The following is a 13,021-nucleotide window of genomic DNA, read 5'->3' as shown; positions in this document are numbered from 1 at the left end:
GTTGGAGCACCCACGCAAGGGTGTAGCTCCCCCTTGATCCGCGCAAGGATCAAGTGCTCTCTACGGGTTGATTCTTCGACACTCCATCGCGGTGAATCACCCACAACCGCTCACAACTTGAGTTGAGTAATCCACAAGCTCCACCGAATGATCACCAAACCCCCAATCACCACCAAGCCATCTAGGTGATGGCGATCACCTAGAGTAACAAGCAAGGACTCTCACTTGATGACAACAAGCCTAATGAGAAGGGTGGATGCACACTTGCTACTCTCTTTTTGCTAATGAGGCCTTAATGTTGGATTCTCAAATCTCAATCACCTCACTAGGCTCTTGCTCTCCTTGGCACTCTCAAGAGAGTTTCTTAGCTGTTGAAATGGGCAAGAGTACTCCCTTGAATGAATAGAGGAAGTATTTATACACCCTCATTCAAAACAAACCATTATGTGCCTCTGCAGGGTGACCGAACGCTCTGGCCAGTTCTCCCCGCCACTGAGCCGTTAAGTTGTGACCGGACTCTAACCAGCGTCCGGTCAGCAATAACCGGACACGTCCGGTCACGAAAACTACTCTCTGGAACCATACTGGAGTTGACCGGACTCTAGTACCCAGCGTTCGGTCACTATTCACTCAGTGTTCGGTCGCATCCAGACAACTTCTGCGTGATCAAATGAACTGAACGAACTCTACTGCTAGCGTCCGATCACACCAGGACCAGCGTCCGGTCAACATTTGACCCTCCATTCACTTCCAACTCGCAATCTTATGTGAATGAAGTTTTCTCCAATTGATCTTAGGGCTACCTAGGAGCTACCTAGTGCTAGATTTGACAAGTGTGCACCACACCTAACCCACTAGACTCACCTAGGTCAAGCTACTAGTCCATACCCCCCTTTATAGTACGGCCAAAGGAAAAACAAAGTCCTAAACTACTCTAAGTGTCTCTTAAACACCAAATGACACTTAGAACTAGTCCATCCTTAACCTTGTCATCCATCCTTTGAAATCTGAAATGATTTCCATCGTAGAGGCATGACAACCATGATTGCCCAATCAATTGCCATTACCATGACCTAACTTAATTGCCTCTGCAAAACACACGTTAGTCATAGTAATCTTGTATTGTCATTAATCATCAAAACCCAACTAGGGGCCTAGATGCTTTCACACATGGGTACTCTTTCCTGGGGCTGCAGACTTTGGTGCCCCTGTCGGTCAGTATTAGACCATTTTAGTCGGGGCGTTTGCCTGTTTGTGTTCTAACCGCGTTCTGTGCGTCGGTCGGACTCCTGAGTTGGGATCTGGTGGCCTGAGTCCTCGAGCCCTGTTTGGCTCGGTCGGGGTCGGTCGAGTTTCATGTGTCACCATGTCCATGGTTTTCGGAACCGGATGGGTTGAGCTAACGTCACTTGCCTTGATGGCTCGAGTGACGCGCTCGGTGAGCTGTCTATCGGGTATGTCTGAGTGGAATCTGGGTTCGTCGTTCGTAACGGGGTTAGCATAGGCCTCATGTGGCATTCGACTGCTCCTTAACCCACCTCCCAGTAGATGCCCAAGCCATTCTAGAGACCAACTATGGTGGCCCAATGGCCTCCCCTCGATGGAGATTCTGTGGGCATGGCTCGAGGTTAGGATGGAACGAGAAGGTCAAGATGACCCTATCCGCTTTGGAGCGGGTTGGGCAAGGGCCACTGGGGCTCATTTGTGTTTTCTCCCCTGGCTCTGTTTGATGCGAGGTGGTCTTGAGCCCTTTGCGGGCCGGCCTTCGAACCCCAGTCGATCGTCGCTCATTTCGAATGAGACAACTACCGCTTCGTGACGCGACACGAAGTGTTTTGATGTAATGATTTGGATGTATGAGATGAATGTATGGATGAATGGATGTGTAAATGCATGCACAAAATGGATGAATGAATGCTCACATGCTAGTAAATAAAACAGAGGGTATTGGTAAAGTTAGCTCGGTCGAGTTTTCGGGTATCGCCTCATCAGCGGTTTTTGCAACCGGAGGGGTCAAGGCGATGCTGCTTACCTTGATGGCTTGAGTGATGGGCTAGGTGAGCTCTTGTCAGGCATACCCGAGTGAAATCTGGACCTGTCATTCATGACGAGGTCGGCATGGCCTTTGCGTGGCATTCCACTGCTTCCTACCCGTCTCTCAGGAGAAGTCCGAGCTGTCTGACTGACTCGGGTGGCCCACTGGCTTCTCCTTGGTGAAGACTCCATCGGTGGGCCCCTCCAAACCTAGCCTAGGAAGGCGGAGGCTCATTGGTGTGGGGTTGTGCCCCGTTTCTCACGCCAGTAGTGGTGGGCCCCGCTCAGGCCACGTCCCACTTGGCTGGCAGGCCATGCCCCGTTGAATCAGGCCACGTCCCATCAGGCAGGCCATGTCCCTTCAATTAGGCCATGTCCCATCCCGCTGCCTTCCCTTTAAATAGGGGGAAGGGGGAGGATTTTTCTCCTGTCTTTTTGCCTCCCTTGAACTGCCGCCGCTTCTCCTTCCTCTTTTTTCACCAAGCCTGTTCGTGCGCCATGGTGGTTTCTTGGAGAGAGGAGGGCAGAGCGAGGAAACTCATAGATCCATTCATAGATCTGGAGAGTGATGTTGAACTATAGGCCTTCCGTCATGGATGAGGACATGCTAGCCAACTTCACGATGAAGGGGTTTCTTCCATCAAAGGAGGTGGCGCATTGGAGGGCTCCCGCGCTAGGGGAAATTATTCCACGACCCTAGGACGACGAGGTCGTCTCCTTCCTCACCTTCCATGAGCATGGGCTTGGGTATCCCATGCATTGGTTCCTGCGTGGGCTACTCAACAAGTGGGGACTAGCATTGCCGCACCTCAACCCCAATGGGGTGCTGCATATCACCGGCTTTGTCACCGTCTGTGAGGCCTTCCTTGGGATGGAGCATCACGTGGACCTCTTTCGGTGGATCTTCCTTGGGCGTGCCCTGTCCGAGGGGAAACTGCCTATTAATGCTCTAGTTAGCGGGTTCGCCCTACAGAAGAGGCCCAAGCCGTCAGTCCCCTATCCGACGTACTCCCCTAGTGACTACAATTGGGGATGGCATGGCGAGTGGTTCTACATCAGGAACCCGGTGGATGCGCCATTCCTGAGGTTCACCGGGTGAATGCTAGAGAAGAAGGACAGCTGGTTGTGGGACCTCGCTCACCAACAACTTAAAAAGCTAGAGATCATCGAGCAGGAGCTTCAGAAGCTTGTGCGGCGTGGCCTTGATGGGTTGTGGGTCTTCCACACCTTCTTCCACCATCGGATTGCCCTGTTGGTGGAAAGATCATGGCCGATGTGGTAGTATTCTGGCCCGACAGATCCCGATCGCCCATCGTCGTCGGAGTTGTCGAGGGATGAAATTTGGGCGTATCTTGGTCAAGTGTTGCAGTTGAGTGATCAAGATTCCATCGACGGGACGCCTGGACCCCTCAATGCCACGAAGCTATCTACTTTGGTACGCTCCTTTCCCTTGACTTTTTTCTTTCATGTTTTATCCTTTCGATCGATTCTGAGTCGCCCGTCTCATAGGGGCTTGCGGGCTGCAAATCCCGGCCGCATCTCCAAAAGGACCGGAAGGCGCGGCTCAGCAAGCTACTCAGAGGGAGGCTGTGTAGGCCAAGAAGAAGAAGAACGAGAAGGTTTGGAGGAGGTTCAACAAGGAGAAGGAGATTAACCGGCGGGTCCACGGTGGTGAGAGCCAGAGCGATGTGGAGGCAGAGCTCAAGTCAGAGGATCCGTCGGAGTTGGGTGACGATGTGGTTTCCTCGGGGAATGAGGGAGACGAGGGCGCCGTTGTGACCTCGTCAGAGCACCATGAGCCTATGGCTGTGCCTGTCGGCAGTGAGCGCAGTATGGAGACACACGACAACATTCATGAGTCGAGGAAGCATGCCTTGAGTGAGGACGCCACCCACGACTAGGAAGCGAAGCGGGCGCGGTCGCCGCATCCTTTGGAAACACCATCAGCTTCGCCTCCCCCTTCTCTGAGGGTGACGGAGCGTGCTGGTCGGTCGAGGGGACATGACCATTCCCCAACATCTTCAGGGTTGACGCGCATGCGCGACCCCCAACGGGGAGATGCCCCGCCAGTTGCTCCAGCGGTTTTGCCACAAGCAGGCAGCCATGGCCGTTCATGGGCTAAACGGGGACCAGCTAGGCCGCCCACACCTTCGGCTGATCCGAGGGGGCGCATGGTGCGACCCCCAAGCGATCCTCATCTGGTCGGCACATCGTTAGCCGGTTGGGCTTTCAAGGCTCTACCGCTTTTGTCTGGGTATGTATTCATGCTTCCCTTTGTCCTCATAGTTGAGCTTTTGGGTGTTTGACTAACCTGCATTCGTGCCTTCTTTTGCAGCTACCAAGAGCCGGCTGGCATAGAGATATCCCCAACTCCTGTTATAGAACAGTGGAGACCCAGGTTGTGGCAAGTTGCGATGAACGATGGGAGAAGCGGGCTAGTGGTGGCCTGACCTTCCTTAATGGGGGCTGCTTCCTCCTAACCGGTCGGGAGTACGGCGACAGTGGCGGCAGCGGCTGTAATGGCAGTGATCCCCATGATGATGGTGGAGGTTGGGTCGAAGGTGACTCTAGCGGTTCCTCCTCCATCGGCTGTGGAGGAGGAGAGGGGGGAAGCTGGTCTCCCTATCTCGCTCGGCGGAGGAGTGCACAGTTCACCCACCTAGTCAAAATTAGAGGGGTCATCGGAGCCATGGCCAGGATGGAGGTAGAGGAGCCGCCGGCGAGCTGTGGCATCCTGATGGTGGACATCTCTTCTAACGGTGAGGAAGACACCAGGGTAGTGCCGTCATCCATCCTGCCGTCCTAGGAGTAGGCAATGATCCGGTCGTCGCATGGTACTACGATGGCTAGATCTTCCAACGAGTCAGGGTGACCTGCGAGCTAGTGTGGCCTCACCTCAGCGAGCTAGGAAAGGCCCAGTTCGTCCTTCATGACGAGGAGGAGGTCAATCTTTGGCACCTGCTCGGGGATAGAGGGCTGTTGATGGGATCCGATCTCGCCCTTACCAAGACGAAGCTAAAGGAGGCCTTGGAGAGGGTCGAGCTCGTCCATCAGACTGTGACTATCGATGTGCCATGAGTTGCCGAGGTAAGGTTTCTGTGTTCCTGTTGTCTTTGATTCCTTGGCATGAAACAGTTGTCTCAGCACTCCTGCTTCTTGTGTCGTAGGACTTGGAGATGATGTCGATCCGCAAGTCCTGGTTTCTCTGGGAGGAGCATGGTCGGATGGAGCAGGAAGCAGCGGCGTTGTGGTAGGTCAACGAGCTTAGGCACAAGCTAGAGTCCACCCGTCATGAGTCCCAAGATTGGGTGGCGGAAGCGATGGGCGCCCGAGAGGCGGAGCGACGTGTAGCCAAGCGAGCGACTGTTGCCGAGAAGAAGCTTGATGCGGCATAGGCCCACTTGGCGAAGACTGAGGCAGCGCTCAGGAAGTGTCTGGAGGTGGAGCGAAAGGCCTAGTCGGACACTGAGCGGGAGGTCGTCGAGCTCTAGGGGCAGATGCTTGGGGCAGAGGAGTCAAACACCCGGCTGCTCGAGAGGGTGACCCAGCAAAAGAAAGGGCTCAACATTCTTGAAAGCGCCTGCCTCGGTATTACCTTTTCCTATGCTCGGTCGAAGTCTAGACATTTTTCTTTTCCTTCTACTGAATGTTGTCCGTTTCTAGAACTGGGTGGAAAGATCGACTCTATGGAGCAGGAGCTGGAGACGGCCAAGGCGGTGGTAGGTCGGAGCATAGAGGTGCTGGCCTAGTCCCTTGAGGAGCGACATGATCTGGAGGGAGAGCTCGACCAGCTTCGCAACATTGCGCAGCTGTTGGTCTCCGAGGTGTTTGGGTCAAGCCAGAGCACCAGCATGCCCGCCATCTAGCTGGCGAAGGTCCTGAACGAGGTTCGGGCGCTTATCTCTGACAGCATGCTCTTTGGGACGTTGGGGGTGCTAATATCAGTGGCCACCCACTACTAGGACCTAGACTTCACGGCCGCCTATGGGGGATATGCCCGCGGGTGGAGCGCGGATGACATCTAGGCGCTGGGTGAAAGCTTGGTGCCGTACCCACAATTGGTTGCCGAGCAGGTCACCCCGCAGTGGGTGATGGATCCTCTCCACTCAAGGGTGGCCGTAGGTGTGCGCCAGGAGGACGTCGTCTAGCCTGCCGAGGCGGCGGAGGTCGCATCCGAGCCGGGTGTTGTCCCGTCCGTAGCCGAGCCGAGCGCCATCGTCCCGGCCATAGCCAAGCCGAGTGCCATCGTCCCGACCACAGCCGAGCTGCCTTCGTCCTCGCCGACTGCACCATTAAGCGATGTAGCCATGGATCCACAATAGAGTTAGAGTAGAAGTTGTTAGCCTTTGTAAAAAGATACATTCGTGGGGGAGCCCCCGTGTGAACAGTTTATGTTCATGATCATTTTTAAGTTCGCTTTGTGACGAAATCACTTGTGAGGGGAAAACTTGTCCCGCCCGCCCTAGTTTTTATCCTTGCGTAACTTCGCTTTTTGTCCTTTCCTTTTCACACCTGCCTGTTGACCATAGGCTGCAACCTTAAGAACCCGGGCATGGCCCGCGAGGCTCAGCTGCTCATAACCGTAGGTCATGGCGGGGTCTGATCGGTCGGGAGGCTAAAGTGTAGTTTACTTAAGGTAATTAAAGGAACGGGGTGCCCTTTCGTTTGCGCGACGCCCTTTCGTTTGGGCGAAAAATGCATGTTTGCACTATGGTAAGGAGGGGGTGGTTTCTCACACCCCGTGGAGCCCTCGAGCGATCCAGGCTCAAGTATTGGTCAAGACCAAGTTTAGGGAAAGAAACGATGGTAAGGAGGGGGTAGTGCTCGGGCTGGGGGGCTAAAGGAACAAGTATTGAATACAAATGACTGGTAAAGACCGAGTTTAGGGAAAGAAACGATGTAACTGTTCGATATTCCATGTGTTGGTGAGAACATTGCCGTCGTCATCCTTCAATTGGTAGCCGCTCGGTCGGATCACCTCGGCCACCACATACGGTCCTTCCAATGGTGGAGGGAGCTTATGCTTGTCCTTGGTCAACTAGGTCCTTCAGAGTACGAGATCACCGATCTCGAGGGTCCTCCCCCTAATTTTTCTTTTGTGGTACCTGCAAAGAGTTTGCTAGTAACGAGCGGAGCGAATCATGGCCGTCTCACGAGCCTCCTTGAGCAGGTCAACCGCATCCTACTAAGCCTTTTTGAGGCACCGTGATCGAGGTCGGATGGAAACACTGCTTTGGCTCCGTATGCTAGGAAGAAAGGGGTGAACCCTGTGGATCAATTTGGGGTCATTCTTAGACTCCAGAGGATCGCTGGGACCTCGGCGACCCATCGGCCGACATACTTTTTGATCCGGTCAAAGATGCGGGGCTTGAGTCCTTGGAGGACCATGCCATTGGCCCGCTCAACCTAACCGTTAGTACACGGGTGTCTGACTGAGGCCCAGTCGATCCTGATGCCGTATCCATCACAGAAGTCCAGGAACTTCTTCCCTGTGAAGTTCGTTCTGTGGTCGGTGATGATACAATTAGGAACACCAAACCGATAGATGATGTCGAGGAAGAACATGACCGCCTCTTCTGAGCGAATGTTGGTGATGGGCTCAACCTCAATCCACTTGGTGAACTTGTCCACCGCCACGAGTAGGTGAGTGAAGCCACCTAGGGCCTTTTTGAGGGGCCCGACCATGTTGAGGCCCCAGACCATAAATGGCCAGGTGATGGGGATGGTCTAGAGTTTCTGTGCCGGCAGGTGAGTTTGCGAGCATAGAATTGGCATCCTTCACATCTATGAACAACCTCCTTAGCATCTCATAGCGCGGTGGGCCAGTAAAAACCTTGGCGAAAGGCTTTCTCGACCAGTGTCCTCGGGGTCGCGTGATGTCCATAGATTCTAGTGTGGACTTTGAGGAGAAGTTGTTTCCCCTGGTCGGTCGGGATGCACTTCATGAGCACTCCCGATGGACTTCGCCTGTAAAGTTCATCTCTAATGGCGATGAATGTCTTGGCACGTCGAGCGATTCGCCGCGCTTCGGTCCTTTCTGGTGGGAGAACCACCTCGAGGAGATAGGAGAGCAGTGGCGCCCTCCAGTTAGCTGGATCGAGCGCCGTCATGGCAATGTCACCGAGCGACGTCGCCATGGAGGTGCCATGGTCGGAGCCCTCGAGTGTTCGGTCGGGGTCGGGGCATGTCGGGGGGTTGGAGCCCCCGAGTGCTAGATTGGTGTTGAGCGCGTCTAGGTCGAATCCTCTCGGACGTGAGCAGATGACTCATGGAGGTCGTTTATAAAGACCCTGTCTGGCCGCCAATTTCTTGAGGAAGTCGGCGGCGTCATTGTCCTTCCGAGGGACATGATGCAGTTCGATGCCTCTTAACTTGTCCTCGAGCTTGCGCACCTCCTAGCAGTATGCCATCATGAGAGGGCTCTTGCAGGAGAACTCCTTCATGACCTGGTTGATGACCAGCTCCGATTCACCGTAGACATACAGCCTTGTCACGCCAAGCTCGATGGCAATGCGTAGCCCATTGATGAGAGCCTTGTACTCCATGGTGTTGTTGGAGGCTAAAAAATGGAGACGGATCGCGTAGCAGAGCCTGCTCCCATTCGGGGAGATCTGGACCACTCCAGCCCCCGATCCGGGCACCATGACTGACCCGTCGAAGTACATCGTCAAGTACTCATGGGTGATGTCCGGAGTCAGGAGCTAGACTTCCATCCATTCGGTGATGAAGTCGATAAGAGCCTGAGACTTAATAGTGGTGCGAGGTACATACCTGATGCCATGGCCCATGAGCTTGAGATCCCACATGGAGATTCGGCCAGTGGCATCACGGTTGCGAATGACCTCCCCGAGCGGGTACAAAGTGACCACAATGACTTCGTGGTCGGTGAAGTAGTGCAGGAGCTTCCGGGTTGCCATTAACATGGAGTACCTCATCGACGAAGTACACCGGTTGTTGGATCTTCAGGGGGCATCCCGACTCCTCCCTCTCGACGATGAGGGTTGCGCTCACCACGTGGTTGCTTGCCACAACATAGAGGAGGAGGGGTTCTCCTTGTTTGGGAGCAACGAGGATTGGGGCTGACGTTAATGATGCTTTGAGGCTTTCCAAGGCCTGTTGTGCCTCCTTTGTCTAGACAAACGCATCTGTCTTCTTGAGAAGTTTGTAGAGAGGCATCCCCTTTTCGCTGAGTCGAGAGACGAACCGGCTTAGGACGACCAAGCACCCCGTGAGCCTTTGTACTCCCTTGACATTGCATATGGGGCCCATGTTGGAGATTGCTATGATATTTTTGGGGTTGGCTTCGATGCCTCATTCGGACACGATGTCTCCGACCAGCTTCCCCTTTAGAACCCCAAAAACACATTTTTTGGGATTCAGCTTGACGTGAAACCTTCGAAGGTTTGCGAATGTCGCGGCTAAGTTTGCGATCAGGTCGCTTGCTTCAGCCATTTTTACCACTATGTCATCAACATAGATGGCAATAGTTGGTTTTGGCCGCTCGACTTGGTTGGGTTGGTCGGGCGGGTCGATTTGGTCGGTGAAGCATTGCTGCATGCATCGTTGATAGTGGCGCCCACGTTCTTCAGACCGAATGGCATGGTTACATAATAGTACGAACCATACGGGGTAATGAATAAGGTTGTGAACTAGTCAGCCTCTTTCATGGTGATCTGGTGGTAGCCCGAGTTGGCATCCAGAAAGGAGAGGATTTCGCATCCTGAGGTGGAGTCGACTATCTGATCTATGCGTGGTAAAGGAAAATGATCCCGTGGGCATGCCTTGTTGAGGTTGGTGTAGTCAATGCACATTCTCCATTTCCCATTCTTCTTTTTTACAAGAACAGGATTGGCAAGCCAATCGGAGTGGTATACCTCTTTAATGAAACCGGCCGCTAGTAGTTTGTTGATCTCCTCGCCTATGGCCCTGCGCCTCTCGTCACCGAAGCGGCACAGGCATTGTTTGATGAGCTTCGAGCCCAGGACGACACATAGTGCGTGCTCGGTGACCTCCCTCGGTATGCCCGGCATGTCAGAAGGCTTCCACGTGAAGACATCCTGATTTGCACGCAGGAAGCCGATGAGCTCGCTTTCCTATTTGGCTGAGAGCTCAGTCCTGACCTACACCATCTTGGTTGAGTCGTTAAGGTTGACCTCTACTGCCTTGCTCCCTTCGGTAGGACAGAAGGCGCTCGAGGAGGCTGATTTGTTGTAGTCGGGAACTGCTGGAGTCACCGAATTCCTGAGCTCCGGGAGCTCGGTGGAGTTGATGACGGCAGTGGTGAGCTCGTAATGCTCGCGGTCGCACGTGTAGGCATGTGAGAAGGTACTACCCATGGTGATGATGCCGTTCGGTCCTGGCATCTTTAGCTTGAGGTAGGTGTAGTTAGGGATCGCCATGAACTTGGCGTAGCATGGCCGCCCCAAGATGCCATGGTAGGACCCCGAAAAGTCCACCACCTTGAAGGTTAGGACCTCCGAGCGAAAGTTGGCGCGGTCACCAAACATGATGGGCAGGTCGATCTACCTGAGTGGGTATGCCTGCATCCTTGGGATCACGCTGTGGAAGGGAGAGCTCACGGGGCGGAGCTCTATCTGGGGGATGCGCATGGCATCGAGGGTGTTGACGTAGAGAATGGTGAGGCCGTTGCCTCCGTCCATCAGCACCTTAGTGAGACGTTTTTTTGTGGATGATGGGGTCGACGATGAGCGGGTAGCGACCCAGTCGGGTGACATGGGAAGGATGGTGTCTATGATCAAAAGTGATCGGGGAGTACGACCAGCTAAGGAAAGAGGGGATGGCCGACTCGGCGGTGCATGCCTCTCGGTAGCATACCTTGTGCTGGCGCTTGGAGTGGACGGCATCAGATCCCCAAATATCATTAGGCATTCCTCAGGGTCAGGGAAACCATCTTCATCCTTGTCCACCGCACCTCCCTTCTTGGCTGCGTCCTCCTTGCCTTTCCCCTCCTTTGGCTTGGTGGCTTGCCGTAAGAAGCGCTTGAGGAGCTCGCAGTCCTTGTAGAGGTGTTTAATGGGATAGATGTGGTTGGTGCATGGGCTCTACATGAGCTTGTCGAAGTGGTCGGGTTGGCCTGGCTGGGGCTGCTTGCCCGCGTGGTCGGCCGCGGTGACCAAAGCTAGGTTGCTCGGTCGACGCCGATCCTTTTTGTTCCTCTTGCCCTATTGTGTGGAGGGGCCCTTGCCTTGATCCTCACGCTTGGCCTTGCCCTTGTCCCGACCGCCGCTGAAGACTGCCCCGACCACCTCCTCGCTGGAGGCATGGTTCGTGGTGATGTCGAGCAGGTCATGGGTGGTACAGGGCTTCACACTGCCGAGCTTGTGGATTAGGGACTTGCAGGTTGCCCCAGATAGGAACGCACTGACGACGTCCATGTTGACGACATCAGGAAGGGAGTTGCACTACTTCGAGAACCTACGGATGTAATCCCGCAGGGACTCATTGGGCTCCTACAGACAACTCTTGAGGTCCTAGGAATTCCGAGGACGGACGTATGTCCCCTGGAAGTTCCCAATGAAGACCCTCTTGAGGTCCACCTAGTCACGGATGCTGTTGGGTGGAAGAAATTCGAGCCATGCTCGAACATGCTCCCCCACATAGATGGGGAGGTACTGGATGATGAAGTAGTCATCATCCACTCCTCCCGCTCAGCAGGCGAGCCAGAAGACTTCGAGCCATCTCCTGGGGTTCATCTCCCTAGTGTATTTGGCAATGTTGGTGGGTGGTTGGAAACGTTGTGAGAATGGCACTTTCTGGATGTGGGGACCAAAGGCCCGTGGCCCCGGGCCGTCCGGGCTGGGGCTCCGGTCATTCGGTCGGCCGCCATGCCTAGGGTGTATGTCCTCGTACTACTCGGCTGCAGGCCAGGGCCCGCGCCCCTCGCTCTTGCCACCATGCGGTGGACGTCATCATCATGCTGAGTCTAGCGCTGATTGTTGATGACGCTATGAGCGTCATGGTTCGTCCCAAGCCACTCGTGTAGAGGCGGTTGGTGCGGAGCAGGCGCCGGGTCAGGCTGTGGCATGGCCACGGCCTCCTGCTCCACGCCCGGCAACGGATGTGGTGAGTGGACGGAGCGATTCGACGGTGAAAGCTCTAGTTTGGTTTTGGCTAATTGATGAAACCTAATTGCTAAGTGTGTAGCTAAGAGAGGTTAGGTCAAAGCCAAGTGGAGTGGTCAGCTAGGATGATCAAGTGCTCCAACTTGGAAAGAAGAAAGAGAAAAACAAAATGGGCTCAAGGTAAAGGTATACTTGATAGGGCCATTTTGTTTTTGGCACTCAAGACACCATAGAAGGTGTGAGTGTATTTAGGATTGATAGTCGTACTATGAAGAGGGGAGAAATTCATTTGTGAAATGTAGTTATCAAAGTTCCACTAGATGTTCTAACTCATTGCATATGCATTTAGATTCTAGTGAGTGCTAACACCCTTGGAAATGCTTTGGAAATATGCTAACACATATGCACAAAGGTGATACACATTGTGTTTAGCACATGGGAGCAAGGGTTCAAAACTTCACCGGTGGACTGTCCGCCCGTACAGAAAAGACAGGGTTTCACAGAGTGGACCGGACACCCTATACAGAAAAGACAGTCCGATGGTGCCACCAGCGCCCTATACAGAAAAGACAGGGTTTCACAGAGTGCACCGGACGCTGTCCCCATGGGACCGGACTCGTTCGGTGGCTAACCATAGGCGTCGGTCAGTCAGTAGAGACTGACCGAGCTCTGAGTGAGTCCGGTCATGTGTGACTGGATGCGTCCGGTCGCTCAGGGAGCTCTCTAGATGCTCTCAGAGTTGCACCGGACACTGGCTGATAAAACCGACCGGACGCGACTCTGGCGCGTCCCGTGCTAATGACGTGGCACTCGGGAGTTTGGTCTGTGTGTTGACCGGACGCTGGGCGAGGCCAGTCAGGACGACCGGATGCGTTCGGTCATTGAAATTGCGTTTTGAACCTCTT

At 54.2% G+C, this 13,021-nt stretch overlaps 1 protein-coding gene across 1 annotated transcript; it reads right to left on the bottom strand.

The window, feature by feature from the left end:
• Positions 1 to 10,154: 10,154 nt before the first annotated feature.
• On the bottom strand, positions 10,155 to 10,541 carry LOC136484061 (uncharacterized). The gene has a single exon (XM_066481225.1). It carries the CDS (start codon positions 10,539 to 10,541, stop codon positions 10,155 to 10,157), a length of 387 nt encoding a protein of 128 aa, XP_066337322.1.
• Between the last annotated feature and the right edge of the window lie 2,480 nt (positions 10,542 to 13,021).

The sequence above is a fragment of the Miscanthus floridulus genome, chromosome 9 (genome assembly GCF_019320115.1).
Source record: "Miscanthus floridulus cultivar M001 chromosome 9, ASM1932011v1, whole genome shotgun sequence".
In the NCBI taxonomy this organism is placed as follows: domain Eukaryota; kingdom Viridiplantae; phylum Streptophyta; class Magnoliopsida; order Poales; family Poaceae; genus Miscanthus; species Miscanthus floridulus.
This window is presented reverse-complemented; position numbering and strand designations above follow the sequence as displayed.

Excerpts from the sequence above, each read along its gene's own strand:
- LOC136484061 (XM_066481225.1), bottom strand. The coding sequence starts at position 10,541 with ATGTTTGGTGACCGCGCCAACTTTCGCTCGGAGGTCCTAACCTTCAAG.